Source organism: Xenia sp. Carnegie-2017, unplaced genomic scaffold (assembly GCF_021976095.1).
Source record: "Xenia sp. Carnegie-2017 unplaced genomic scaffold, XeniaSp_v1 HiC_scaffold_14, whole genome shotgun sequence".
Classification (NCBI taxonomy): Eukaryota; Metazoa; Cnidaria; class Anthozoa; order Malacalcyonacea; family Xeniidae; genus Xenia; species Xenia sp. Carnegie-2017.
Genome location: NW_025813447.1, coordinates 8,633,949 through 8,661,625, shown reverse-complemented (window position 1 = coordinate 8,661,625; position 27,677 = coordinate 8,633,949). Strand labels below are relative to the sequence as shown.

General features: G+C 35.8%; 2 protein-coding genes and 2 long non-coding RNA genes across 4 annotated transcripts; all 4 read left to right on the top strand.

Moving 5' to 3' along the window:
• The first annotated feature begins 1,355 nt into the window (after positions 1 to 1,355).
• On the top strand, positions 1,356 to 19,061 carry LOC124435211 (contactin-6-like). Its single transcript, XM_046985155.1, has 24 exons — positions 1,356 to 1,646; positions 3,414 to 3,698; positions 4,765 to 5,037; positions 5,294 to 5,620; positions 5,710 to 5,806; positions 6,056 to 6,273; positions 6,475 to 6,613; positions 7,064 to 7,194; positions 7,569 to 7,844; positions 8,157 to 8,353; positions 8,518 to 8,599; positions 8,811 to 9,128; positions 9,413 to 9,483; positions 9,558 to 9,786; positions 10,013 to 10,188; positions 10,650 to 10,743; positions 15,075 to 15,392; positions 15,787 to 15,857; positions 15,924 to 16,152; positions 16,406 to 16,581; positions 17,278 to 17,371; positions 17,547 to 17,864; positions 18,084 to 18,154; positions 18,903 to 19,061. The coding sequence occupies exons 2-24, from the start codon at positions 3,641 to 3,643 to the stop codon at positions 19,059 to 19,061; spliced, it is 4,122 nt and encodes a 1,373-aa protein (XP_046841111.1). The 5' UTR covers positions 1,356 to 1,646; positions 3,414 to 3,640.
• A 113-nt stretch (positions 19,062 to 19,174) lies between these two features.
• LOC124435705 lies at positions 19,175 to 21,459 on the top strand. Its single transcript, XR_006945126.1, has 2 exons — positions 19,175 to 19,280; positions 21,362 to 21,459. It is a non-coding gene; the product is annotated as an uncharacterized LOC124435705 (long non-coding RNA).
• Positions 21,460 to 21,463: 4 nt separating this feature from the next.
• LOC124435210 (fibronectin type III domain-containing protein-like) lies at positions 21,464 to 22,676 on the top strand. Its single transcript, XM_046985154.1, has 4 exons — positions 21,464 to 21,516; positions 21,582 to 21,850; positions 22,067 to 22,192; positions 22,546 to 22,676. Exons 1-4 carry the CDS (start codon positions 21,464 to 21,466, stop codon positions 22,674 to 22,676), a joined length of 579 nt encoding a protein of 192 aa, XP_046841110.1.
• Positions 22,677 to 22,680: 4 nt separating this feature from the next.
• On the top strand, positions 22,681 to 25,964 carry LOC124435704. The gene is made up of 4 exons (XR_006945125.1): positions 22,681 to 22,723; positions 23,244 to 23,372; positions 23,962 to 24,039; positions 24,920 to 25,964. It is a non-coding gene; the product is annotated as an uncharacterized LOC124435704 (long non-coding RNA).
• Positions 25,965 to 27,677: the final 1,713 nt, after the last annotated feature.

The following is a 27,677-nucleotide window of genomic DNA, read 5'->3' as shown; positions in this document are numbered from 1 at the left end:
TATTGTCCTAATTGGTACTGCTACTTCATAGTCTTGAGAGGACATGCTAAACACAAATTACACAATATTTCGTAACTTTGCATGATCCCCACAAGAAATCGTTATTTCAAAACCTTTCATCTGAGATTTGTACTCAAAACAAAAAAGTCAGCAATGACTAAAGACGATACAACCGAGCTTTTTCAATTTTTATCGAATGCAACAATCATTCTTCACCGATTGGCAATGCCAACTTCTGTACAAGATGTCGTACATTACTTTCGTGTTCAATCTGAGCACAGTTCAAACAGTTCAACCGAACATTTGTCATCGTGTTCTAAGTGTTTATGTCAAAGTTCGAAAGGTCGCGCCAGTGATTTAAAAAAATCGCTTGTTGATTGGCTGGTACATCAAGATAACCAATCAGAAACAAATGTGATTAGTTGCGCTATTATTATAACTAATCTTGATTAGCTTTTCAACCGTGTCTTTGTACATCCTTTCAATACATGTTGAAAGCAGTTTTTACATTGTAAGTTGTGCTTGTTTATACAGTAAATCATAAACAAAATTCGATTCTTTTTGCTATAGAGAATTAACGTTAAACTATATAATGTCTTCAAGGGCGTAGAATTCTGCCATTTGTGTTAAATAAAAGAATTTCTATAACTAGAGAGGATGTGTCATTGTTCCCAGAAAATAACGTGAACATGTTGAATCATACTATGCAATAACGATAACATAGTATGTTTCTCCCAATAAACAAGCGTATCACTTTACAACGAAATAAAATAGTGTTGAAATATGGTCGTTGAACTTTTCATCCGCAAGCATATCCAATTACAAATAACTTCAATTGTTTCGTTCATTGTAGGTAAGTCTGTTATTTGAGGAAAATGTTGTCGTATTTTAAATATTATAGGAAAAAATAGCGAAACTGCATTGTGACATCCTTTTTTAAGTGAGAGCAACGGCCTATTGGAGCCTACAAGCGTTCTGGTACACACCCAAGGTATTTACTGCTCTATATTCAATATAATTTAATAACAAAAACTATGCACCCTTTTACAATCATATGAGCAAAACACCAATTTTCACATTTGACAAACTGATAAAACTTCTTCAGCATTCTATTAATATTTTAATTTGAGGGTTTATTTAATAGAAAGACGTGTAAACACAAAATCACAAATCTTTCATGGTACAGCCAATTTCCATCTGCAATTCGTTATGTATATATAGCGACTGAGAGGTGAAAATTTTTCATAAAAATTAATATCTCTCATGGAAGCCGTGCCTTCTGCAAAATCAAGTGTCTGCCCAGTAGATGACGTTTTCAAAAATATGCAAATTTAGCAAAAACGCCTTTTCATCGTATTCAAATGAGCGAATCGATACCAGACCGATATATTGTTTTGAAACCTTCTATAACAACGTTCTATTCATTTCTGTTCGAACCTCAAGTCAGACGCATACGCCGTTTTAACGTGGCTAACACAAATAAGGTGCACAAAACAAGAGCTATGAGGAAGCTATAGACAGAAGCCATCTGCCGACCAACTCTTTGTTCGTTTGTATCAACTTAATTATAAAGAGGGATTTTATTGCATCTTACCTGTGCATTGAAAAGATCCGACCACTCTCGGAAAGCAATTGGACACTAGAAGGTAAACGAAACTTGTTATCACTTAGGCAGAAAAAAAATGCGCCGAAAAAAGCGATTCGGTGACACACTGCCCGCTCGGGTGACTTCGTGTGACATGAAGACATTTTTGAAGGAGAAATGCGAAATTAAATGACGCAAGACAGGTACAAGTGTTTAAAAATTGCAACAAAACAAATAGAACAACAACGAGATCAAACAAATGGAAAATTTTCAACGTTTGAGGATTGCTTCGGTTGTCATGATCGCTACATCTTACAAAGCGTTGATTTGTGACGCCATACGGCAAATTAGCATTTTTCCATTTTTCAAACACAAGGCGTATTTCAAGATGATTGTAAGTTCAACGCGCGGTTTTCGCATCTCTTTCTTTAACGAGGGCCTGTCATTCAGGATTTACATACATTCATAATACACTAAGCTAATTTCATCCCAGTGTTTACATTTTAAAATTACAAACCGTGTGATTAGTAAGTGTTCTTAAACAGACATTATCGCACGCAAACATAAGTTATTATGGGTTCAAGTGTTTGGTCATATTTAAGGCAGAGACAGTTAGAACAACTGAGATATCAACCAAACTGGACAAGGGTTGGGTGCAGTTGTCTTACGTAGCTACGAAGTTAGCTTTACGCTGTACTGTGACGTATGTTTGTCACGTAACAAACTACGGAGCTAACCTACACCTCAAATTTTACAAAGGTTTGGTTCTCACAACACAATCACATCGACACACATGTTCACACATCGACATATGTGTTCACACATCGACGTACAACCAGGTCATCCAGTGCCGATTCCTATTTTGATTAAAAAAGCATTAAGCCCCATTCGATGAGCAATTTTGTCCTTTCCGCGAGAAAAGTTTGTTTTCGTGCACAGCGAAAAGGAAATTCCAAGGAAGTCCAGAAGGATCGTTAAAAAAAAGCATGACGAAACCAATCACAGCTCTAGGTTTTCAAAGAGTTGAAATATCTCGGTGTTTGGATAATCACAGCTCTAGGTTTTCAAAGAGTTGAAATATCTCGGTGTTTGGATAATCACAGCTCTAGGTTTTCAAAGAGTTGATAATATCTCGGTGTTTGGATAATCACTTTCTCTTCTCGTTTGAGCGTCACACTGTGACAAACCTTTTATTCGTGGCAGCAACATGGTGAGTGGACAATTAATTTTTAGTGTGTGGCAAAACTCGTAACTTTTGACACGCAAAACTAGCATCAAGCAATGACCCCACCCGACTTTGCGTTTGAAAAGTACACTTTATTTTAATTTAACGTCTGCCTGGCAATATACACTAATGCCTGCCAATATACATTAATCACCGATTAATCATCCATTTCTATACGCAATACGTGAGCAATTTTATTCTTTTATTATTTATGGGAGTAATCATTGACTTAACGCCTTGAACGACACCTTGAACATACTGATAGCAAGGTAACAGCACGATGACAGGCCCGCAACTTTGACAACTTAATGCGCGCAGTGTGTGCATATGAAAATTTCAAAACAATAATCGGGCTAATTCGAGTGTGACAGCGTTTTGAAATCATCAGTAAGTCGTGATGTTTTCGACGACTGTAAGGACATTAAAGCAAAGTTGTCTGTCTTGAAAAGTATGCTCTAAGCCAAGTTAAACAAAAAGAAAAGATCCTAGAAGTTACCTCTACTGAAATAACCTTGAAAAATATTGATATTTTGCTTCTCAAGCGCAGTATCTTGAAACTAACCTAATATTAATAGCGACAGGTCTGGGACACTCTTTCTTTAGGAAAAACGCTCGGAAGAACCACAACTAACAAGAATTGATGACAGCTGAGGAAGTCCTGCAGAAAAAAACTCACCCACTAGAAGAAAAATACTGACGGGATATCCTTCTGATGTATGATACACCATCGCTAAAGACTGCTCAAATACCATAGTCAGTTGCTCTGTGGCTTATCTCTCAACAACGTTTGCTTATTCTATCGTCTTGAACTGAAAAATTCATTAACAAATATGAAATCACTGACTATTGTTGTCACGGCTGTGTTGCTGTGTTACAAAATACACACCGGTAAGGAATAGTAGTACTGATATGTAAATATTAGGCCCCGTTTGCACTATACCGGATTGCTATTGAAGCAGGTTGAATACTCTTTTTATTAAAAGGTAGTGAAATTGTTCAACGTCAGAAACACAATTAAATAGACTAAATCTATCAGCTTAATAAGCTTTTACTCCGAACAGTTAACCTTTTAAAGCAAATGAAGATGTCGTGATGAGCGAATCCGGTATAGTGTAAACTCAGCCTTACAATGTGGAAGGAATGCCACGAATATGTTACACACTTAACAAATAGTGTGTATCACGTGTTACACGCGTCACATGTCAATGTTACGTATATGTTACATACTAAACAAGTAGAAAAACAACATAGGTTGACCACGTCAAAGTATGGCGAAAAAGCATAGAAATCAACAATATTAGTTTTATTGTTGTATTCACATTGTGTTTATGTACATCCTAACATGTCACGGTGTTTTAGAGATGAAAATGTTATGTTTTGTGATCAACAATATTAATTTTTATTGTTTTATTCACATTGTGTTTATGTACATCCTAACATGTCACAGTGTTTTAGAGATGAAAATGTTATGTTTTGTGATCAACAATATTAATTTTTACTGTTTTATTCACATTGAGTTTATGTACATCCTAACATGTCACGGTGTTTTAGAGATGAAAATGTTATGTTTTGTGATCAACAATATTAATTTTTATTGTTTTATTCACATTGAGTTTATGTACATCCTAACATGTCACGGTGTTTTAGAGATGAAAATGTTATGTTTTGTGATCAACAATATTAATTTTTACTGTTTTATTCACATTGTGTTTATGTACATCCTAACATGTCACGGTGTTTTAGAGATGAAAATGTTATGTTTTGTGATCAACAATATTAATTTTTATTGTTTTATTCACATTGAGTTTATGTACATCCTAACATGTCACGGTGTTTTAGAGATGGAAATGATATGTTTTGTGAAGATCTTTAATGATAAAATCTACATCGCGTTTTCTATCAATCCCTAAAAAATACTCGAACAAAGTTTTAACATTATTTATTTCTCATTTAGTCGAAAGTGAACCTCGTTTCACGAACGAACCAACGGATTATCGCGTTTTGATGAACAATTTCAGGGGTTTACGAAGCACGGTAGTGGGGGCAATAGATCCAAAGTATCAATGGTATCACAATGGAAGCAATATCGACAAGAATACGATGCTGTCATTAGGGCCCAGATTAATACTCCTACAACAATCATTAGCAATGCAAGGAGTATACCAGTTGTTTGTTACAGCACAAATAGGAAAGTTTTTTGGGCGCGAAATTAAAGTGGAGTTCATGGGTACGTAAGAGAACGTTAACGTGCTCACTATTTTTATCGTATATTGAAGACTGTATATCGGTCAAATCATTGCGCATGCTCATTATGAATCATGCATGATTATGTAACGGCATATGGCTATATAAGAACGGCATATGAGGCGATAAACTTGACTTCTTCAGTGGCACTTGAATTTGACACGCATCTCAATGTCCGCCGTAAGCAAAATTTACGTTTCTTTCGATTCCTTTGCAAACTATGATATCATTCCTTGCAGTTGCTGGCAGCTTTTTCAACGACAACGATCAAACACTTAATGTTACTGTCGGACAACAACTAACAATAGATTGTCCACCTCATGGCTACACCAAGTATGCCATTTACAAATGGGGTGGACTCACTGCTTGGGGGACATGGCTCTTTTCCGACGTCGAGAACGCATTGGTCATGGGAGATGGTAGACTGTTTTTTTCTCACGTCACCAAAGCTAATCTAGCATCCATTCAACAAAACCGTGGCATAAGATGCCTGATCGAAGCCAACGAAGGCGGCTCAAGCTTAAACTTTCAAAAGTCTGGAGTTTTTAGATTCAAAACTACAGGAGGTAGGTATATCTTTTTTCAAGTAGCAGCCCAGGAGGTCACAATACATATAGTTAAAACAATATGCACAAACGATTTTTTGTTTTCCCAGAGAACATCACCTCGTTTGGTCCTGACGTTCAAAAAATCCCAAACCAAGAAGTTGCCCGGGGAGATATAGTAAAATTAAGATGTGTTGCCGCTGGATAGTAAGTTCGCAGTTCATCACTTTCTTTACTCGCTACGAAACTAAGCTACAATATTTCTAATGGAAAGGTACAACTAGTCCTCAATCGTATCTGATCACCAACTACCTCCAACATTATAACTAAGTTTTTCCCAGCCCAAATCCAAAAGCACGCCATATCTTCGTGCCAAACCACTTTCCTTTGACAATTGGTAGAATGGGGGATCAGCAAAATTCAACTAATTTTAACGTCTCTTTTAAAATCATCCAGTCCAACTCCAAAGTATCGTTGGGAGAAGACGGATTTGCAGGGTAAAAAGAGCCAAGTGTTTCATCAAATTGACGGCGTCGCTCTTTTGGAATACAACAGAGTATTGTTGATTGAAAACGTGAAGTCTCGTAACGCGGGAAATTACACGTGTCACGTGACCATTGACGAAAATAATATCAAGAGAACTGCGTCAGAGGAAACAAAAATTGTCGTTAGAGGTACATGAGAAACTTGTTAAGGGTTGAATTTCACATAGGATGAACATAAGATACGCCTTTGAGACACATTTGCATATACGTCTAAACGATGTTTTTTCCCAACAATCAAACAGTTCATTAATTTTGAAATGTATTTATGCCTTTAAATGCCTAAGTTAGACAACGTTTAAATGCTAAAATGCCTTTAAAATTCTTTTGCAGAACCGCCTACGTTTGTCAAAACAATAGTCAGCAGTAAGCCGAACATTTTTTCTCGGCATACTTGGAGTTGTTTGACCAAAGGTGATCCGGACCCAACGCTCCAATGGTATGCCAATACAACCGCTATGAGCAATGTGAGGTAAGTAGGAACATCACTTGATAAAACATAAAACATAACAACACATGTGGCTTTTGAAGTTGACGTCCACGCCTAGAAATATACGCACGCATGCTTTTTCCAGGCAAAGCAAACCGAGAGAACACGTGACGTTACAAAACGTTGTTGGTTAGACGAATCTCCATTTATAATTTAAACATTACAAAGCACTGGAAATCAACTTTCACTTAATTACATGTAAATAGCAAGTGCACGCGAAAAATAACGCACGCGAGTTTTTGCAACGTGAATGTTTATGGTCAGTTTACTAGTAGTTTACATGATTTAGGGCAATGCAGTTAAAGCGGACATTGAACTAAGTCAACATAACCGTGTTTTTATCACGGGAATAAGTAGGTCATGTTCTTGAAAGCAAAACCATCTTTATATATCAATAAAATCGACTATAACCTTCACGTATATCGTTTTTAGCAACCGTTACACCATCGAAAACGGAACACTAACGATTCATAGTGTTGAACCCAGTGATAACGGAATGTATCAATGTGTTGCGAAGAATGCTTTTGGTTTTGCATATCAGACAGTGTCGCTTCAAGTTCGAGGTGGGGTACACGTATGCCACACCCATTTGTCAACTGGTTACATCTACATATGCAGTGCAACGATAGATTTCACTTCCAATAAATTTTCCATTTGGTGTTTCCAGATAGTGTTTCTATTTTCAAGAATTTTTTTCGAATTAAAACGAAACATAATGAATGCCTTTTACCATTGTTTCAAAATGATGTATATTGAGTAAGCCATTAAGTCAGGTTTAGAGTTTTATTACCTGAAGACCTACACCACTATTGATTCACCCTTGACTAATAACGACATGCTCGTTTCTCACTCTGTATAACAACAGGTCATAGAAGATTTATAAAGTTAATACAAAACAAAAACCGCAGTAAGCAAACCTTATTTGTCGTATTTTCAGTGAAGCCTCCAGATATCACATCAGATTTGATAGCAAAGGATTTTACTGTGGGTAACACTGGTCAGATCTCGTGTATATCGGAAGCCATTCCGCGAGCAAAACATGATTGGTTTTTCAAAGGAGAAAAGTTGGAAATAAACAAAACGACAAAATATGATCTCAAAGATGATCAAGACTTGCTCGTGCATAATCTATCCCACAACGACAGCGGGATCTATGCTTGTATTGCGAGTAATATGTTTGGCAGTGTCAGTAAAGACATGTTTATTAAAGTCGGTAAGTACTATAATACACTAACCTTCATTCAACGATATTCATGTCAATATTACGCAACATCGTGTGAAGAGGTGCGTAATCAGACAAAAGGAACGCACAATGACTGCGCATGAGCATTTTGTTGCACAAAAAGGAGCGATCGTTTTATCAAGACTAGATATAATTTTGATATACTTATTAGATCTTTCTGGCCTCAAATCATTGACATTGCAGTAGACCACTCGCCTCGACTTTTGTATTGTTATATACGAGATATCTGGTCGATCATCTACATGCATCACGGGTAAAATCACGATATTTTTTTTCTTACAGCGGAAATTGTTTTCATCAAGCGACCAGAAAACAAGACTGATTTGATGGAAGGAGAAAGTTTCTCATTGCTTTGCGAAGCTAATTCCGACCCACCGTTGAACATTCGTTACAAATGGCTTTACAACGGAGTCGAAATTATGAAAAGCAATGCATTATGGGATCTAACGAACAAAAAATTAACCATATCAAATGCGAAGGTCTGCTTTTCTTGTTGTGTAACTCGCAAGCCAAATTATCATGTGGATTGCCTTATGCTCTCATAGGATTAATGATTGAATCAATGAAATGTGTTTTGATTAATGAGAAAAACTCACTGTTGAGTAATTTTAAAAGCTCCTCAACTGACTGCATGTTGTTTTAGAGCCATGACAGTGGCGTCTACACCTGCATTGCCTACAGCTCAAGCTCGGAGAAAAGATCTAGCGCAATTGTGATAGTCCACGGTAAGAAGAGAAATAGAAACAGTAAACGAGCAATTAAAAATACATCCACACGCCTTAACCCGAATTTCCTTTTGTAAAGGATAAGTCACATAGAAGCAATCGCTGATTAATTAACAATAAAGAAGTACATTGCTCGATAGCGCATATTATCATATTAAAGGAAACTTTGTATCACGTCTAGCAGTCTAAAAAAACGCGCTTTATGCTACAGGACCGCCAGAAGCCCCGGAGAACCTACGACTTCACGGAACATGCACAAACTTCACTGCAAACCTCACATGGATCATTTCATACCGTAATCCATTCAAGCCCTTGACGGGAATCCAATTGCAGTGGGGTATTATATCACATGACACGATTACATGGTACAACGCATCAGATCACGTGCAAGGCAACGCAGAAGGCCATATCTTGAAAGGACTGAAACCTTACGCAGAGATAGTATTCCGAGCGTTTGCCGAGAACGTAGACGGACAAAGCGAGTCAAGTAATGTCACTAAAGGACCAACGTGCAAAACTCCAGCTGAGAGTAAGTACAAATATTATAAAGAACTGTAAATTAATGTGAACATCCTCCAAATCCTTTGCCATCTGAGAGTTTCAACAAAAACAAAGAGAAAGAGATTTCAATAATGCTAGTCGCTCAAAACAGTTGTCACGAAAATTACAATGAAAATTTCTACAGAAGGGACCCCTCACTTGATACCCAAAGCTTACAAATCATTACTACATTTTCACACATTAAACAGTAAAGATTTTAATTGCCTTCAAATCATGCTCATTGTATCCAACATTCGTTTTCTTCATTCACAGAGCCTTCGTTCTGTCCCATTATTGTGAATGGAAGCTCAACACGTCCTCATGACATTAGAGTAACATGGCAGGTAAGACAATGACATAGCGATATTATTTCGTCTAAAACCATAACGCCTAACGCAGGATAACTAAATTGCTTTAGGAAGTTCCAAAACTGTATCAAAACGGCCCGGGATTCGGTTATGTATTTCAATACCGAAAATCTGGTAGTCAAATGTGGCGGCAAGAAGTTCTTCCAGTTGGCAGTGCCCCGGAGTTTACCATCAACAATACAGCTCCGTTAGAGTTGTGGGTATTTCGCGTACTAACTTACAATAGTGAAGGAACAAGTGGTGAATGTCCTATTGCACAGGCGCGTTCGGGAAAGCAAGGTACATGACTTGAATGGATATTGAAACGAACAGTATGGATTTACAAGACTAAGATTAACTTTGCTAGAACGAGTTTCATTTGGAATAAAACATTATGGCTAAAGTAAATAAGTATAATGTTATAGATAATGGATGAAAAGTGTTAAGATAGGAAAAAAGGGTAAAATGGTCAAAGATGGACATTCTTGATATTAAGCCATTGCAACTCTTTCATTAATATCTATAGCGATGATAATCTTCACAAAACGACCTCAGAACAAGACAGATGTGAAGAAAGGAGAAAGCTTCTCACTAGAATGTGAAGCTTACTCCAAGCCAGATCTACCTATCCAATATAAATGGTTTCACAATGGAAAAGATTTGGGAAAAAGCAATCAAACCTTAAATGTGACTTCATCTCAAGTGAGTAGAATTTCCAAAATATAAGAACATTGTAAAAATAACAAGACACAATATTTTAATGATGTGGTGAGAAAAAGGAGAGAGCTTGTTCAAAGTACCCAGCTTTGTTAGTCCAATACCATAAACACTGCTCAAACTTTTAATCCCATGACTAATTTTACTAATGTTAGTACCAGTCATAGACAATGAACAAAAATATGAGCTATGAAAGAGCATCACCGTTCATTGGACTAATGTTGGATGTCATTGAGCAATTCTTTAAACATAACAGAAGAGGAAAATACATCCACAGGTTATCTGTGGAAAATTGAAAGTACGATCCTTCTTTTTTCAATGAAGGTTACGGGCACGTAACTGCACATCGATGATGTTATTTTAGAAATTGTGCTTCTCTCAATAATATATGCTGTACAATATAAATTTGTATTACATCACGAGTGTGTTGTATTTTCTTAATCCAGCTACAAGACAGCGGAGAATATAAATGTCGAGCGTTTGTCAAGACGAACATTTACAATACAGGAAAAACTTCAACGGCCCTCGTCATTGTAAACGGTAAGATCAATATCCAGTGGTCTCTACATTTTTCTCTTATTCAGATGAGGAAACAGTTCTTTTATTTCATCCTAATTTTATATACGTAAAAGCATAAAAATTTGAGCTCTGTAAATTTTATCACCATTCCTGATTTTTTGAAACCTCTGTCCTCTCAACCTCATTTAACAGGTCCTCCAGATGCTCCACAAAATTTAAACATCAATGGAGGATGTCGAAACTTCACTGCTAATCTTACTTGGACATTATATCTCAACTCTTATCACACTGTGGACAGAGTCTTCATCCAGTGGAGTGTGATGGAAAATATGACTATGTGGTACAATGTAACAGACAACATGACTGTAAGTGGAAACCTAGAAGGTCGTATCGTGAAGGGACTGAATCCTTACACAGACATAGTTTTTCGAGTGTTTGCTGAGAATGTTTATGGATTGAGCGAGCCAAGTAATTACACAAAAGGACAAACGTGCAAAACCCCAGCTGACAGTAAGTACAAACAATATTTCAACTTTACCTATCTTAAATGTTAACACCCATAAATCTTTTGCTAGCTGAGAGTTTCTACAAATATACGTAAACGAAAGACATTTTGAAATGAACATTGTGCAAAACAATTGTTAAATGCACAATTTAAAATTACATTTTCAATTCGTTAGAATCGCTTAGTATTTGGGCGAAATAAAAATTCCCAAAACGTTTATCCTCGCAAAATTTTCGCAACGAAAATTTAAGAGATTTTAGCTGTCTTCAAATCATGCTCATTGTATCAAACACTTTATTCACAGAGCCTTCTTTCTGTCCATTAATGAATGGAAGCTCAATACGTCCTCATGATATTAGAGTAACTTGGCAGGTAAGACAATTACATAGTGATATTATTTCGTCCAAATCCATAACGCCTAACGCAGGATAACCAAATTGCTTTAGGAAGTGCCAAACTGCATCAAAGTGGCCGGATTCGGTTATGTATTTCAATACAGAAAATCTGGTCTTCAAATATGGCAGCAAGAAGTTCTTCCAGCAGTGCCCGGAGTTTACCATCAACAATACGGCTCCGTCAGAGTTGTGGGAATTTCGCGTACTAACTTACAATAGCGAAGGAACAAGTGGTGAATGTCCTACCACGCAGGCGCGATCGGGAGAGGACGGTAAATGACTTACTTGCATATTGAAACGAATACGTAGCATAAGTTTGCAGCAAGACTTAGATTAAATTTGCTGAAATGTGTTTGATTACAAAAGAATAACATGACTAAGGAAATGAGTAAAGATGTAGTAGATAACGGATAAGAATGGTAAAGATAGGAAAAAAAGGGTAAAAATAGGTAAAGATGGACTTTATCTACAGTAACTTACTCCAGTGCTTTGCTATTTCATTTTTTATAGCAATGATCATCTTCACAAAACGACCTCAGAACAAGACAGATGTGAAGAAAGGAGAAAGCTTCTCACTAGAATGTGAAGCTTACTCCAAGCCAGATCTACCTATCCAATATAAATGGTTTCACAATGGAAAAGACTTGGGAAAAAGCAATCAAACCTTAAATGTGACTTCATCTCAAGTAAGTAGAATTTCCAAAATATAAGAACATTGTAAAAATAACAAGACACAATATTTTAATGATGTGGTGAGAAAAAGGAGAGAGCTTCTTCAAAGTACCCAGCTTTGTTAGTCCAATACCATAAACACTGCTCAAACTTTTAATCTCATGACTAATTTTACTAATGTTAGTACCAGTCATAGACAATGAACAAAAGTATGAGCTATGAAAGAGCATCACCGTTCATTGGACTAATGTTGGATGACATTGAGCAATTCTTTAAACATAACAGAAGATGAAAATAGATCTACAGGTTATCTGTGGAAAATTGAAAGTACGATCCCTCTTTTTTCAATGAAGGTTACGGACGCATAACTGCACATCGAAGATGTTATTTTAGAAATTGTGCTTCTCTCAATAATATATGCTGTACAATATAAATTGGTGTTGCATCACGTGTAAGTTGTATTTTCTTAATCCAGCTACAAGACAGCGGAGAATATAAATGTCGAGCGTTTGTCAAGACGAACATATACATTACAGGAAAAACTTCAACGGCCCTCGTCATTGTAAACGGTAAGATCAATATCCAGTGATCTCTGTATTTTTTCTCTTATTCAGAGGAGGAAACAGTTCTCTTATTTCATCCTAATTTTATATACGTAAAAGCATAAAAATTTGAGCTCTGTAAATTTTATCACCATTCCTGATTTTTTGAAACCTCTGTCATCTCAACCTCATTTAACAGGTCCTCCAGATGCTCCACAAAATTTAAACATCAATGGAGGATGTCGAAACTTCACTGCTAATCTTACTTGGACATTATATCTCAACTCTTATCACACTGTGGACAGAGTCTTCATCCAGTGGAGTGTGATAGAAAGTATGACTATGTGGTACAATGTAACGGACAACATGACTGTAAGTGGAAACCTAGATGGTCGTATCGTGAAGGGACTGAATCCTCACACAGACATAGTTTTTCGAGTGTTTGCTGAGAACGTTTATGGATTGAGCGAGCCAAGTAATTACACAAAAGGACAAACGTGCAAAACCCCAGCTGACAGTAAGTACAAACAATATTTCAACTTTACCTATCTTAAATGTTAACACCCCATAAATCTTTTGCTAGCTGAGAGTTTCTACAAATATACGTAAACGAAAGACATTTTGAAAATGAACATTGTGCAAAACAATATTGTTAAATGCACAATACTTAAAATTACATTTTCAATTCGAGTGTTAGAATCGCTTAGTTTTGGGCGAAATAAAAAATTCCCAAAACGTTTAATCCTCGCAAAATTTTCGCACACGAAAATTTAAGAGATTTTAACTGTCTTCAAATCATGCTCTTTGTATCAAACACTCGTTTTCTTCATTCACAGAGCCTTCTTTCTGTCCAATTAATGTGAATGGAAGCTCAATACGTCCTCATGATATTAGAGTAACTTGGCAGGTAAGACAATGACATAGTGATATTATTTCGTCCAAAACCATAACGCCTAACGCAGGATAATTGCTTTAGGAAGTTCCAAAACTGCATCAAAGTGGCCCGGGATTCGGTTATGTATTTCAATACAGAAAATCTGGTCTTCAAATATGGCAGCAAGAAGTTCTTCCAGTTGGCAGTGCCCGGAGTTTACCAACAATACGGCTCCGTCAGAGTTGTGGGAATTTCGCGTACTAACTTACAATAGCGAAGGAACAAGTGGTGAATGTCCCTACACGCAGGCGCGATCGGGAAAGGACGGTAAATGACTTACTTGCATATTGAAACGAATACGTAGCATAAGTTTGCAGCAAGACTTAGATTAAATTTGCTGAAATGTGTTTGATTACAAAAGAATAACATGACTAAGAAAATGAGTAAAGATGTAGATAAACGGATAAGAATGGTAAAGATAGGAAAGGGTAAAATAGGTAAAGATGGACTTTATCTACAGTAACTTACTCCAGTGCTTTGCTATTTCATTTTTTATAGCAATGATCATCTTCACAAAACGACCTCAGAACAAGACAGATGTGAAGAAAGGAGAAAGCTTCTCACTAGAATGTGAAGCTTACTCCAAGCCAGATCTACCTATCCAATATAAATGGTTTCACAATGGAAAAGACTTGGGAAAAAGCAATCAAACATTAAATGTGACTTCATCTCAAGTAAGTAGAATATCCAAAATATAAGGACATTGTAAAAATAACAAACACGATATTTTAATGATGTGGTGGGGAAAAGAGAGTAAGAGCTTTTTCAAAGTACCCAGTTTAGTTAGTCTAATACCATAGACACTGCACAAACTGTTTAATCCCATGACTAATTTTACTAGCGTTAGTACCAGTCACAGACAATTGACATAAATATGTGCTATGAACGAGCATTACCGTTCATTTGATTACTGTTGGGTGACAATGAGTAGACATTGTTGTGTCGATTTGAGCAATCTTTCAACATAACAGAAAAGGAAAATATGCTGTACAATATAAATGGTATTACATCACGTGTGTGTTGTATTTTCTTAATCCAGCTACAAGACAGCGGAGAATATAAATGTCGAGCGTTTGTCAAGACGAACATTTACAATGCAGGAAAAACTTCAACGGCTCTCGTCATTGTAAACGGTAAGATTATTATCCAGTGATTTCCGCATTTTTCTCTTATTCAGATGAGGAAACAGTTCTCTTATTTCATCCTAATTTTATACATGTAAAAATATAAAAATATGAGCTCTGTAATTTTTATCACAATTCCTGGTTTTTTGCTAACCCTGTGATCTCAACCTCATATGACAGGTCCTCCAGATGCTCCACAAAATTTAAACATCAATGGAGGATGTCGAAACTTAACTGCTAATCTTACTTGGACATTGTATCTCAACTCTTATCACACTGTGGACAGAGTCTTCATCCAGTGGAGTACGATGGAAAATATGACTATGTGGTACAATGTAACGGACAACATGACTGTAAGTGGAAACATAGAAAGTCGTATCGTGAAGGGACTGAATCCTTACACAGACATAGTTTTTCGAGTGTTTGCTGAGAACGTTTATGGATTGAGCGAGCCAAGTAATTACACAAAAGGACAAACGTGCAAAACCCCAGCTGACAGTAAGTACAAACAATATTTCAACTTTACCCATTTTAAAAAAAAACAGTCCCGAAAATCCTTTGTTTGGGAGAGTTTTAACAAGAATACAACGAAGGATATTACAGATATGGACATTGAGCGAATTAATAATTGTGAAAAATACACGAAAATATATTTCATTCGATTCCAACCATCGTCATGGGAGAATGTCTATAAAATTTCATCGCTTGTTTGATACCAAAAGAGCCAGAATCGCTTTGTTCTTAAAAAACAATTTGCAAAAAATACTCTTGGAAAATTTATGAGATTAGCATTATTGAATTTGGAAGAGTTAACAATTTACAGACGGTAAATCGTCACAGCATTGTACACATTAAACATCAAACTTGAAAGACTCGTTTTCTTTATTCACAGAGCCTTCGTTCTGTCCCATTGATGTTAAAGGAAGCTCAACGAATCCTCGCAACATCAGAGTAACTTGGAAGGTAAGACACTGATATCATTTCATCCAAAACCAAAGTGCCTAACGCAATATGTCTTAAATTGTTAAGGACGTCCCAAAACTGCATCAAAACGGCCCAGGATTTGGTTATATATTTCAATACAGAAAACCTGGACGTCAAATGTGGCTTGAAAAAGTTTTACCATTTGGTAACGCCCCGGAGTTTACCATCAACAGCACTTCTGCGTTAGAGTTGTGGGAATTTCGCGTACTAACTTACAATAGCGAAGGTGGAAGTGGTGAATGTCCTACAGCGCAGGCGCGCTCGGAAAGTGACGGTACATGTAAAAGCAATATTGCAATACAAAACAACATTGATACAATTAGTTGAAGATAGAATTTTCTTCAAGAATTAAATAAGTAAAAATGGGTTTGTTTTGGGGGATGGAGTAACATGGCCTAAGAAAATGAGTAAAGATGTAGTGAATAATGGATAAGAATTATAAAGATAAACAAAAGGGTAAGAATGGGTATAGATGGACTTTATGAACAGTAAGTCACTCCAGTTTTTTGCTGCTTTATTCTTCATAGCAATGATCATCTTTACAACACGACCTCAGAACAAAACAGATGTGAAGAAAGGAGAAAGCTTCTCCCTAGAATGTGAAGCTTACTCCAAGCCAGATCTACCTATCCAATATAAATGGTTTCACAATGGAAAAGACTTGAGAAAAAGCAATCAAACATTAAATGTGACTTCATCTCAAGTGAGTAGAATCTCCAAAGTGAAAAACCCGAACTTGAATACTTAAAGGCCGAATAATATAAAATGCTGCTGTGCGACGAGAAAGAAATATTGTTGTAAGGTCCAAACCCCATAGAAACTTTTTTTCCCATTACCAATTATGCCGATTTTGGTTACCATCAGAACGATTAACAAAAAACATGTGCGCTGAAACAGTATTGCCATTCATTAGATAATAGTTTGATGATGCCGAGTTGATATTATTGAGTAGGTTTGAGCAAGTTTCAACATAAGGGCGAAAGGCAAAATGCAACTGTCAGTCAGAAATTGAAATTGCGGCACTCTTTCATCAATGAAAGATTAGGGGGCACCTATGTACTTTTAAATGTCAAGATCTGATGACGCAGTTTCCAATCAAAAAAAGTTGTTACATGTTTGTAGATGGAGATCATCCAGGTTAGTGGAGTTATCAGAAGGACATTTGGTGCTGGTGTTGAATGACATTTTAAAAATATAAGCAGTAGTTATCTTTAATATCGAGAATTGACACCAACGCCAAACAGTCCAACTCAAAACTCCACTCCATGTAACGATGCTCCCAGATTCAAACCGATCACTTCAAAAAAGATGTTATTTTGAAAACGCGATTTCCAATATTGTGGACGATACAAAGTAAATTGGTAATACGTCATATATATGTTGCATTTTCTTATTCTAGCTACAAGACAGCGGAGAATATAAATGTCGAGCGTTTGTCAAGACGAACATTTACAATACAGGAAAATCTTCAACGGCCCTCGTCATTGTAAACGGTAAGATTATTATCCAGTGATTTCCGCATTTTTCTCTTATTCAGATGAGGAAACAGTTCTCTTATTTCAACTTAGTCTTTTTAAAGTAATTGAAAGTTAAAAAATATGAGCTCTGTAATTTTCATCACAATTCCTGTTTTTTTGATAACTCTGTGATCTCAACCTCATATGACAGGTCCTCCAGATGCTCCACAAAATTTAAACATCAATGGAGGATGTCAAAACTTCACTGCTAATCTTACTTGGACATTATATCTCAACTCTTATCACACTGTGGACAGAGTCTTCATCCAGTGGAGTGCGATGGAAAATATGACTATGTGGTACAATGTAACGGACAACATGACTGTAAGTGGAAACCTAGAAGGTCGTATCGTGAAGGGACTGAATCCTTACACAGACATAGTTTTTCGAGTGATTGCTGAGAACGTTTATGGATTGAGCGAGCCAAGTAATTACACAAAAGGACAAACGTGCAAAACCCCAGCTGATAGTAAGTACAAAACACATATTAGCTGTTCCCGTCTAAGATGTAGACTTCCCCAAAATCTTTTCACACCCAGGAAAAGGATGTAAAACAGCAGAGCAGAGTTTGCTGTTCGGCTTAAAAAAAATCAAATGAGAAATGTATCATTTCTCATTCAATTGTAGAAATCGACTAATAACTAAAACTAAAACATGAGTGTTTTTTTTTCTCGTTTAATTGCTTTAGAACCGTCAGTTTGTCCTACTGGAGTCACTGCCTATTCAGAAATGGCGCAAACCCTTAAAATTAAATGGAAGGTGAGTATACGAATGGACGAAAACATCTCTTGCATGACATGCGCATCTCTTATTTGAAAGACACTGAAATTCTTACAATCACCATGTCTGAAATAAAGTGATGAATATTACTTAAGAAAAATTCAACGTCGGATATTTTTTCGCTGTAAGTCTCTTTTGAATCACACGAATTCCAAAAACAACTTTAAATTTCCGCCTTAAGTCAACTCCTGCAAGCAACAACTTTAAGACTTCTCCTTCCACCTCTCCCTCCGTACCACAACTTTACCAATATTGTTGCAAGGCGGGAAACGTTATTTATATAATTCGAGGTATCAGATTACTGTGGATGTGTAAGTGCGATGTGTTGTATGGTTAGGGTGAGGTGTTAAGACTGGAAAAGCTTAAGAGGGATGGAACTGCCTTTGGTGTCAAGTGAAGGCTTTAGTTTGGAAATGAAGAGGTTTTCGGGGATCCATCATCAAGATCTATAATTCTTGTTAACTTTCTTATTAGTCTGAAGATGTGTTAAGTCAAAACGAAACGTCACTCTTTCAATAAATTTTATAAAACCAAATTTTATATGGCTATGCTGAAAACTATTTGTTGAGCTCTAAAATATATGTTGAGAATCCACAACTTTACATCAATTTGTGCTTCGACCTCTTCCAAACCATAATCACCTTACTTTATTCATGTCACTATGAACGACGCCCGCTCTTTCGGAACTAGAGAAAACTAATTATGAACAACTAACGATACATTTCAGGCAGTACCAAAGATTTATGAAAATGGTCCAGGCTTTGGGTACAACGTGAGCTACCGAATAACCGGATCGAAGTGGAAACACAAATTAGTTTATGGAAAAGAGTACATACTAATGAACATGAGCGTCGATGAGCAGTGGCAATTCAAGTGCAAAGCATAAATGCGAAGGGAAATGGTCCAGAGTGCCCTATTAAAAGATCAGCAAGCGAAAAAGTCATTAAAATCATCGCATTTAATGGCAACTCGCTCAACTTCTCTTTCCTTCATAACGACAGCACCTACGGTGGCCCCACAATCGTTCAGGCATAAGGATATTGGATCCGACTACGTTTTGCTGGAATGGGACACAGTTCATCATAGGCCGATCGAGGGATACAAGGTATGTTATGGAAGGGAGTTAGTACACAATTATGATACATGAGAACAAAAATTTGTGACATATTTCAAAATCAGTGGCGATTTTATCATCGCTTTCATTTTGAGGTCCGTTCGCATGAAATAGCGGTTAGCTGTAACTCGTCCAATTTAGCCTCTAACGTAGTTAGCAAAGCCGTAACGCTGCACTCAGTGTGTACGACATAATATAAAATATAGAAGGCTAAATTGGACGAGTTACAGCATACGGTTTGAGCGCCGCTTCCTGCCTCCAGTGTGAACGGACCTTTAGGAGCGTGGTTTCAACATACTATAGATCACATACATACCAGGGTCATTGCATATTTTTTACTTTCGCTGGAGTTAAAATTCGCGTACGGCAAATAAAACGAACCATTTCACTTTCGATAAAAATTCAATAAAATCAAAGATGAACTTCCAGCTTTTTCAAACACAAAAAAATTTACACTAAAGAATGAATCGTGATGATCTTGATTATTCGCAGAAATTTACCAATGTGCTGATTTAAAAATTGTTTTAGAAAGAGCAAATGCCATAGCGAATGGTCAAAATAATAACGTAATAGTTCTTAAAAGAACTGTTTAAAACCAGAACACTAATTCAATAATTCTAAAAGAACTATTCAAAACCAGAACACTATCCCAATAATTCTAAAAGAACTATTCAAAATCAGAACACTAATTCAATAATTCTAAAAGAACTATTTAAAACCAGAACACTAATTCAATAATTCTAAAAGAACTATTCAAAATCAGAACACTAATTCAATAATTCCAAAAGAACTATTCAAAATCAGAACACCAATTAAAAAATTCTAAAAGAAATATTTAAAACCAGAACACTAACCCAATAATTCTAAAAGAACTATTTAAAACCAGAACACTAACCCAATAATTCTAAAAGAACTATTCAAAACCAGAACACTAATTCAATAATTCTAAAAGAACTGTTTAAAACCAGAACACTAATTCAATAATTCTAAAAGAACTATTTAAACCAGAACACTAACCCAATAATTTAAAAGAACTATTTAAAACCAGAACACTAATTCAATAATTCTAAAAGAACTATTTAAAACCAGAACACTAACCCAATAATTCTAAAAGAACTATTTAAAACCAGAACACTAATTCAATAATTCTAAAAGAACTATTCAAAATCAGAACACTAATTCAATAATTCCAAAAGAACTATTCAAAATCAGAACACCAATTAAAAAATTCTAAAAGAAATATTTAAAACCAGAACACTAATTCAATAATTCTAAAAGAACTATTTAAAACCAGAACACTAACCCAATAATTCTAAAAGAACTATTTAAAACCAAAAAAAAAACCCAATAATTCTAAAAGAACTATTTAAAACCAGAACGCTAATCCAATAATTCTAAAAGAACTATTTAAAACCAGAACACTAACCCAATATTTCTAAAAGAACTGTTTTAAAGCTAACGAACTGTGTTTTTCAGGTTTAAAAACAGTTCTTTTAGAATTGCTGGGATAGTGTTCTGGTTTTAAACAGTTCTTTTTAGAACTATTACGTCATTATTTTGACCATTCACCATGGTATTTGCTCTTTTTTAGGGTAATTTTTAAATTTGTCAACACGGCAAAGTTTTTATTTTACTAATTTGCTGATTTGGGAAAGACGTAAATGCTTTCAACTGTATCTTTACGAATGTTTAGATAACAAAACAAACGAATACAAAAAAACATTGAAGGTTCTTTAGAAACCAGGAGGAGCTCCTTTGCTGGTGATAAATACCGAACTAGTTTAGCAAAACAACTACCAAATGTCCATAAAAGTTGGTAGTTACATGATTTGAACAACAGTGCAATGCATTAGTAGTTTCAATAGGGTTTTATTAGTAAGTAATGTTTCCTGCTTGTTGAGCTTCATTTTAAAATGAACATGAAATACACATAGGAATATTAACGAAATGACGTGCTACGTCTTTACACTTACAAAAAAACAACTCGCTGTCCATCGAAAAAATAATATGTCTTTTTCCATGACAATCTTGTCTAAATTTTTATCTGACTCGACATGCCACATTTCTTTCAGCTAAGCTATTGGTACGAAGACGGGAGTAAGACACGCGTAAAACGCGCGGTTAGTTCGTGTGTGGGAGAAAAGAACGCGTGCGTAACCTTTATCAAAAACGTAATGACGACCCAATACAGACAGGGAGACTTGCAACCATTTAAGAACTACACCATGTACTTGCAAGCTTACAACCAAATTGGCCCGGGACCAAAAAGTAATCATATTAAAGTGTCCACAGGAAGGAAAACCCGGAGGTACATGACGTAAGCGTGACGTCATACGGACGTTATTTGCACGTGCAATGGAAACCACCGATCGAGGCTAACGGTATTATTGTTGGTTACCAACTAAGGATCAATAGCTCTAACTTTACAGGAAGTCGTGTTCTCGAATATTTGTTCGACAAGTTACAGCCCAAGACAGAGTACGTTGTGTTTATAACCGCAGCAACAAACGCAGGCTCAGGAGAAGCCGTTTCAACTTCTGCCCGCACGACAGACATGAGAAGTGAGAAATTATTTTAATAATCATAACCTTACGCAACCTCACGTAACACAAGATAACTTCACACAAAACAACGCAACATCAAAATATGAAAACGTCAAAATGCCCATGGATTCACGCGTGTTGTTTTCAAAACCACAAAACGTATTTTTACCAAGACGCAAATGGGGATTTTCTTGCTAGCATGACATCAAACATATAATTTATTCTTTTTCGTAGCTCCCGCAGTGGCACCTCCACCAATAGTTGAAGCCATCGACGAAGATAGTGTCAATGTCACCTACGTTCCAAGCTCAAAGGAAGGCGGATACCCGGAAAAATTCTACATTGTTTATAGAGAAAAAGGTCCGTAGTTATTTCCTAAGTTAGCAACATTATGTGACACATGTTATGTCGAACATTACCGAAATTGTATGAGTGCTTGATAAACGCATCACAAATCCTTTCGCGAATGACTGCCAATGAATCACGAAGATGCAACGCAATACTTAACCTTTGACAATATCTCAGTTTTGACTTGCGTCGCGTGTATTGCGAAAATTCTTTGAATTTTGAGCATAGTTACAATAGTTCCACAAATTGCATGCATATTTGGTCAAATTCATAACTTCAGAAAGAGTTTTTAAGCATCTATTCTGTCAGGGTAGTTAGTTAGAAATCTGTTTTTTGCATATAAATACAAATTCTTTTTTCAACAGAAGATGATGAAAACTTAAAGAATACGGAGGCTATCGAAATCAAGAAAAATGGACAAAATCGTTCATCCAGATTGATGATTTGGACGATACCAAAGTTTGTTTGTAAACTGTTGTCACCAACGGTGACTTGAAAAGCAACTGGAGGATTTTGCTGAAGGACGCACAATTTCCATAAGAGGTAAAGAGCAAGTTTGTCGATTTAGAAAAATGTGGTTCCCTCACAGAACTTTTAACTGCGCATTCCAATTTTATTGTGCGTCTTATGCACGGATAAAAACTTGCTGAAAACGGAATCAAACAATGTTATGCTGCCGAATTGTTCGTAGTTGACTATTAACAATGTGGACCCAACATTGTTCGATTCGATGAACAGCATACAAAGAAAAACAAAATTCGAAAACGATCTTTAACACGAATTCAAGCCATAAACGACGGATACGAATGAAACTTAAAGTTCAAAGTTGTTCCTTGTTTACGAATTGAATTTGAGAATAGAAAAATATTTTTTCGGACTATGTTTTTGTCCGTATTTGATGTATTTACGCATAAGATGTTTTCATCTTACCGACGATTGCGAATATGACACTAACCTCGTTGCGTTTAGCCATTTACGAGAATAATCATCGTTGTTAGCGTGGTCTAGATACTTAAGTCTTGTAGATACTAAGCTGTGACATTGTTCTTCATTCATTTTTTAGAACTAAAGGGCAGCTCACCAATATACCGTGAAGTTTGGTTCTACATCATTCTTATCCTCATACTGCTGCTGTTGCTTCTCCTCCTACTGCTTTTGTACCTTCGACGAAAACCTAAACAGACATACAATGGTTTGTAAATATTTCGACTGATGTTAATTGACAATAACTTATCGTTACATGGCACTGTTTCCACTTTTAAAAAACACGATTCCTTTCACTGTTCTTATTTTTTCCTTCAGAGTGGAAATACTGTTACAAAAGGACTCTTAATATCCAACTGCGGCCTATAATATAACGCGAGCTCAAATATTTTTTGTATCTCGTGAGAATTTTTTCGTAAATACACAGTAGATTTAGAATGCAGGCGCATGAAAACGTAATGATCAACAACAAAAAAATTCAGGGAAATTTTATTTTAGAAATTGTGTAAAATTCGTGTCACACATGTAAGAGTGCAGTGGCGGCTAACCCCAAGTTTGTTCCTGTTATGTAAATATTTTGGTGTCAACTTACTGTAAAACACTAACTTTCTAGAGAAATGAACAACGCTTTGTGGAGAAATTTACAAAGCACGACTAAACTTGCAGGCTGGTTACGTCCGTTGTCGCTCTTCAATACTGAAACAGTGACAATGTAGAAATATCCAAGTAACTAATCAAAACCATAGCAATGTTATGCCAACCGCACCTAAAGGCGTTGTTTTGTGAACATATTTTAGTGAGTGATCGAGAAAGAAAGCGTAAAGTATATGATACACTTGAAATGGGGATGAACAAACTTTCACGGAACCTGAAGTGTAAGTATTTTGTAACAGACAGTCCAAACTTCCTAACCTAATAATTTTCATCAAAATTGTTAATCGAAAGTAGAGGGCTATGGCTTGGTTCAGGTCTTTATGAATTAAGAAATTAACAATTTCAACAACTGCAAATTATCAAGCATTGTTTTCAATAACTTCATTGGATTATCACTGTCAGATATAAGTTGGCTGTTTGTTGTTCGCTAACATTGCTTAAAAGTGTTTCCATTTGATCAAGGCCACATTCCATAACGTTAAGATTTTTCTCAACATGTATTAATCATGCAATCTAATGACAGATTTTATTAACATAATTAATCAATTATCATGAAAATGTACAACAATAAACAAATTATAATTGTAATACACAAACAATCCATCTCTACCGCATAAGGCAGAAAAAAACACTCTAAGTCACAGAGTTATATTTCTGGACCTTGTTGTATATTAATCTACTGTACAAGTATCTAACGCTAAACATATTGACTAATACATAAACTGATCATATAAGCATCTCTAAATTAAATGTAAATTCAATAATAAAAGACAAGATTATTCAATGTCCTCACTTATAAAATTTTGCTTGAAGCAAGTCGGTTAACCATCTCAAATCATATTTACAAACCTTTTACTTTTGAGTAACATGCAAACACCAATGTAGAGAAAAATCCTTTACCTAAAATGCTTATGTGTTCAAATTTACTTGTCTCCCATACAAATGTAAAATCTCCTCTCATAGTGCCTTTACCCATACTTTGAAATCATTTATTTGGGGCCATTCTTCTACACATCCACCCTTTCCTACCCATGTAAATCTCACTTTCATTCCTTTGGAGTAAGGCAAGAATATTTTTAAAAAAATATTTCTCCATTGAAGGACCTTTGCACCTCCACAAACACAAAATGCAAGCAATGCTACTGTTCCACAATACAAAGACCCCTTATTGAAAGACAATGACAGTTTGGAGGAATATGGTGGTTCTGATGACGACTTCTCCGAAACGGGCTCTTTTATTGGTGAATATGGAAAGGATAAGGGAAAAAGTATGGATATCTCACAATCCTCATTTGTATAACAGAGGAGAAAATATTTGGAAAAATATGTATCACAATCTATTTTGGAATGGATATAAAATGAATTGAATTAATGCAATTGACTTCGTACTGGGAAACATTAAATGAACTAGTAAAGGGATTAAAAATATACTTCAAGTTAAAAGATATCACAAAACATTGAAAAGGAAAACAGATTTTGTTATGAAATGGTCGATTATAAGCACAAAAATTGAGCCAATTAAGTTGAGCAGATCAAGCTTGTGGAAATTCTGGATATAATTTAGAACTGCAGTGTTGTGAACAGATGTATTGATGATAAATGAAGAATTACAAGGAGTTACCAACGACAACTTTCACTTCCTATGTATCTTTCGAGGAACATCTAGACTCTCATGTAAATCACACCTTTTTAAATTATTGTTGAGTTATGAGCATATGGTAGTTAAGTATTATTAATTTACTCTTAAAGGATGATCGTCGTGCACAAACAGTCTGGACGTTATTAAAATTTTCATCAATGGAGGAACTCTTCAATTTCCAACACTCTAGCCTTTTAGCACATGGAACATCTCAGCGTTTATTCAGGCAACTGCTTTAGAGTAAATTGTTCTACATTAAATTACTCTCAATACTACGCGTGAAGAAGCAAACCTTACATCAGAAGAAACTAGCTATAAGCATATGCTTTTACAACACGTCAACTCAAACCAGGTGCTTTTTAACACAATTATCAAATCAAATCATAAAATAGTGACACATAAACAGCCTGTATTATCAATTTAAAACAAGCATGAGACGAAAATAATACAAGGAAGTAATACTACTGAAATATTACGTAAAATAAATGTATTTTTACATACCAAAAAGAGCCAACGTCTTCAAAAGAACCGCACTCCGAAGCATCTCAAATCAAAAATCAAAATGGCCTTCAAAAAGAAGGCGATGAGCAGGTGATGCAGGGCTCGGCTCTCACCGTCTCCACTCTCCACGCGTACAGTAAAACAAATTTCCTAAAACCTCCGAGTTAAATATTCTTGAAATACCGAAACCACAAAACTGTGTACATGAATTTTTACCTATATAAATAATATATAAACAGGAGCGTGTGCAGACCTTATTTTGGTTACCGAAGCCATTGATCGCCATTGCTCGGAAAAAAGATCTCATTTTCAGAGCAATTTGACGATGCTGTTTACTTAAAAAAGCTAAAGCATACTCAGGAAACAAATTTTTAAAAGATATGAACATACTATGCAAGTCTATGCCATCTTTAATCTCAATTCTTTTCGTGCTGTTTTCTTGGTCAGAATTTATAAAAATACAGCATGTAACTAACACTTAAGGGCTATGAAAGGTCGGTAACTTGACATGGCGAAGAAACATTTAATAACAGTGTAGTTCATAGCTTAATCATTCTCAAAGCTCATTGCATAAAGAATATTTGTAAATGGAAGCATTAGCAAAAAAATATTGTCAAATTTAACCGAGGCATGTGCCACGTTTACCTCATGCTAGTTACGGCCATTGAGTTCTATAATAACTCAATGGTTATTATAGAACTCAATGGTTACGGCTCAACCGCCCTGATAACATCGATACAATAATTGGGAAGGAAATGCACTTAATTGAATATGGGTGGGAAGCAGTTACTAGTGGCTCCACTGTTGTGTGTGGGGGGGGGAGCACATATTCAATTTTGTAAATCCTCTTTCAATAACTCTTTTGCCAGGGCGTTTTTGCTTCTTCTTGACGAGGATCGTAAAAAAAAATTCGTAATTCCAACCTTAGTCAGAAATTGATCCTTGATGTTGCAAGTCTAAAGACTATCGCATATTCATGATTTTGTCTCCTGACAATAATTACAGACAAGTTTCAATATATTTTAGAAAAGATGTCACGTTAAAATCTTATTGCAAATTATTACATTGATCCGAAAGAACCTTTTGAACATACACACGTGTAAAGTTGGCGTGAATTTCATAGGTGATGTTTCTTGGCATTCCGTACATGACTGACAACGTCAATCTTAACAAAACAACCCACTATACAACCAACTAAAATTAGCATCGTATTGATCACACAGCCGTTTCCATTAAATTTAATACATTGTACAACCACTTACTACTTCCATGAATAAGCCAATCATATTTTTTGTTGTCATTTTGTTGAATGTTTCAAATACTTGGTGTCCTGATTCCAACACACTTTATACTATATACTAAGCATCCTATATTTTAATTACAAAAAAGGAAATTCCAAAATAGTTGGCAGAAGTCTATTTTGGAATTTATCAACTTTTTCGAAGAACTTCTTCCCTAATTTAGAGAGCGAGGGAACTCTCTAATTTAGTTGAAATGCTGAAAATACTTATTTTCTGTGCATGATTTTATATTAGAGTGTATATATGTAAGCTCGTTAATGACATTTACACTTTTCATAATGGAAATATGTCATTGATCATCTGCGAACACCGAATAATCGAAGTCAAGGATTTTTTTTTTCAAAAAATGCTTTCATTGATTAAACTTACCGTAAGGCACGTTTGTTGACTGCGCGTGCTAGGCTATACGTCGTTCTAA

Excerpts from the sequence above, each read along its gene's own strand:
- LOC124435211 (XM_046985155.1), top strand. The coding sequence starts at position 3,641 with ATGAAATCACTGACTATTGTTGTCACGGCTGTGTTGCTGTGTTACAAA. Across the intron at positions 5,038-5,293 it reads AATTAAAGTGGAGTTCATGG|TTGCTGGCAGCTTTTTCAAC; the intron begins GTACGTAAGAGA and ends CATTCCTTGCAG. Across the intron at positions 18,155-18,902 it reads CCCTTAAAATTAAATGGAAG|GCAGTACCAAAGATTTATGA; the intron begins GTGAGTATACGA and ends GATACATTTCAG.
- LOC124435210 (XM_046985154.1), top strand. The coding sequence starts at position 21,464 with ATGACGACCCAATACAGACAGGGAGACTTGCAACCATTTAAGAACTAC. Across the intron at positions 21,517-21,581 it reads CCATTTAAGAACTACACCAT|GAAGGAAAACCCGGAGGTAC; the intron begins GTACTTGCAAGC and ends AAGTGTCCACAG. Across the intron at positions 21,851-22,066 it reads CCGCACGACAGACATGAGAA|CTCCCGCAGTGGCACCTCCA; the intron begins GTGAGAAATTAT and ends TCTTTTTCGTAG.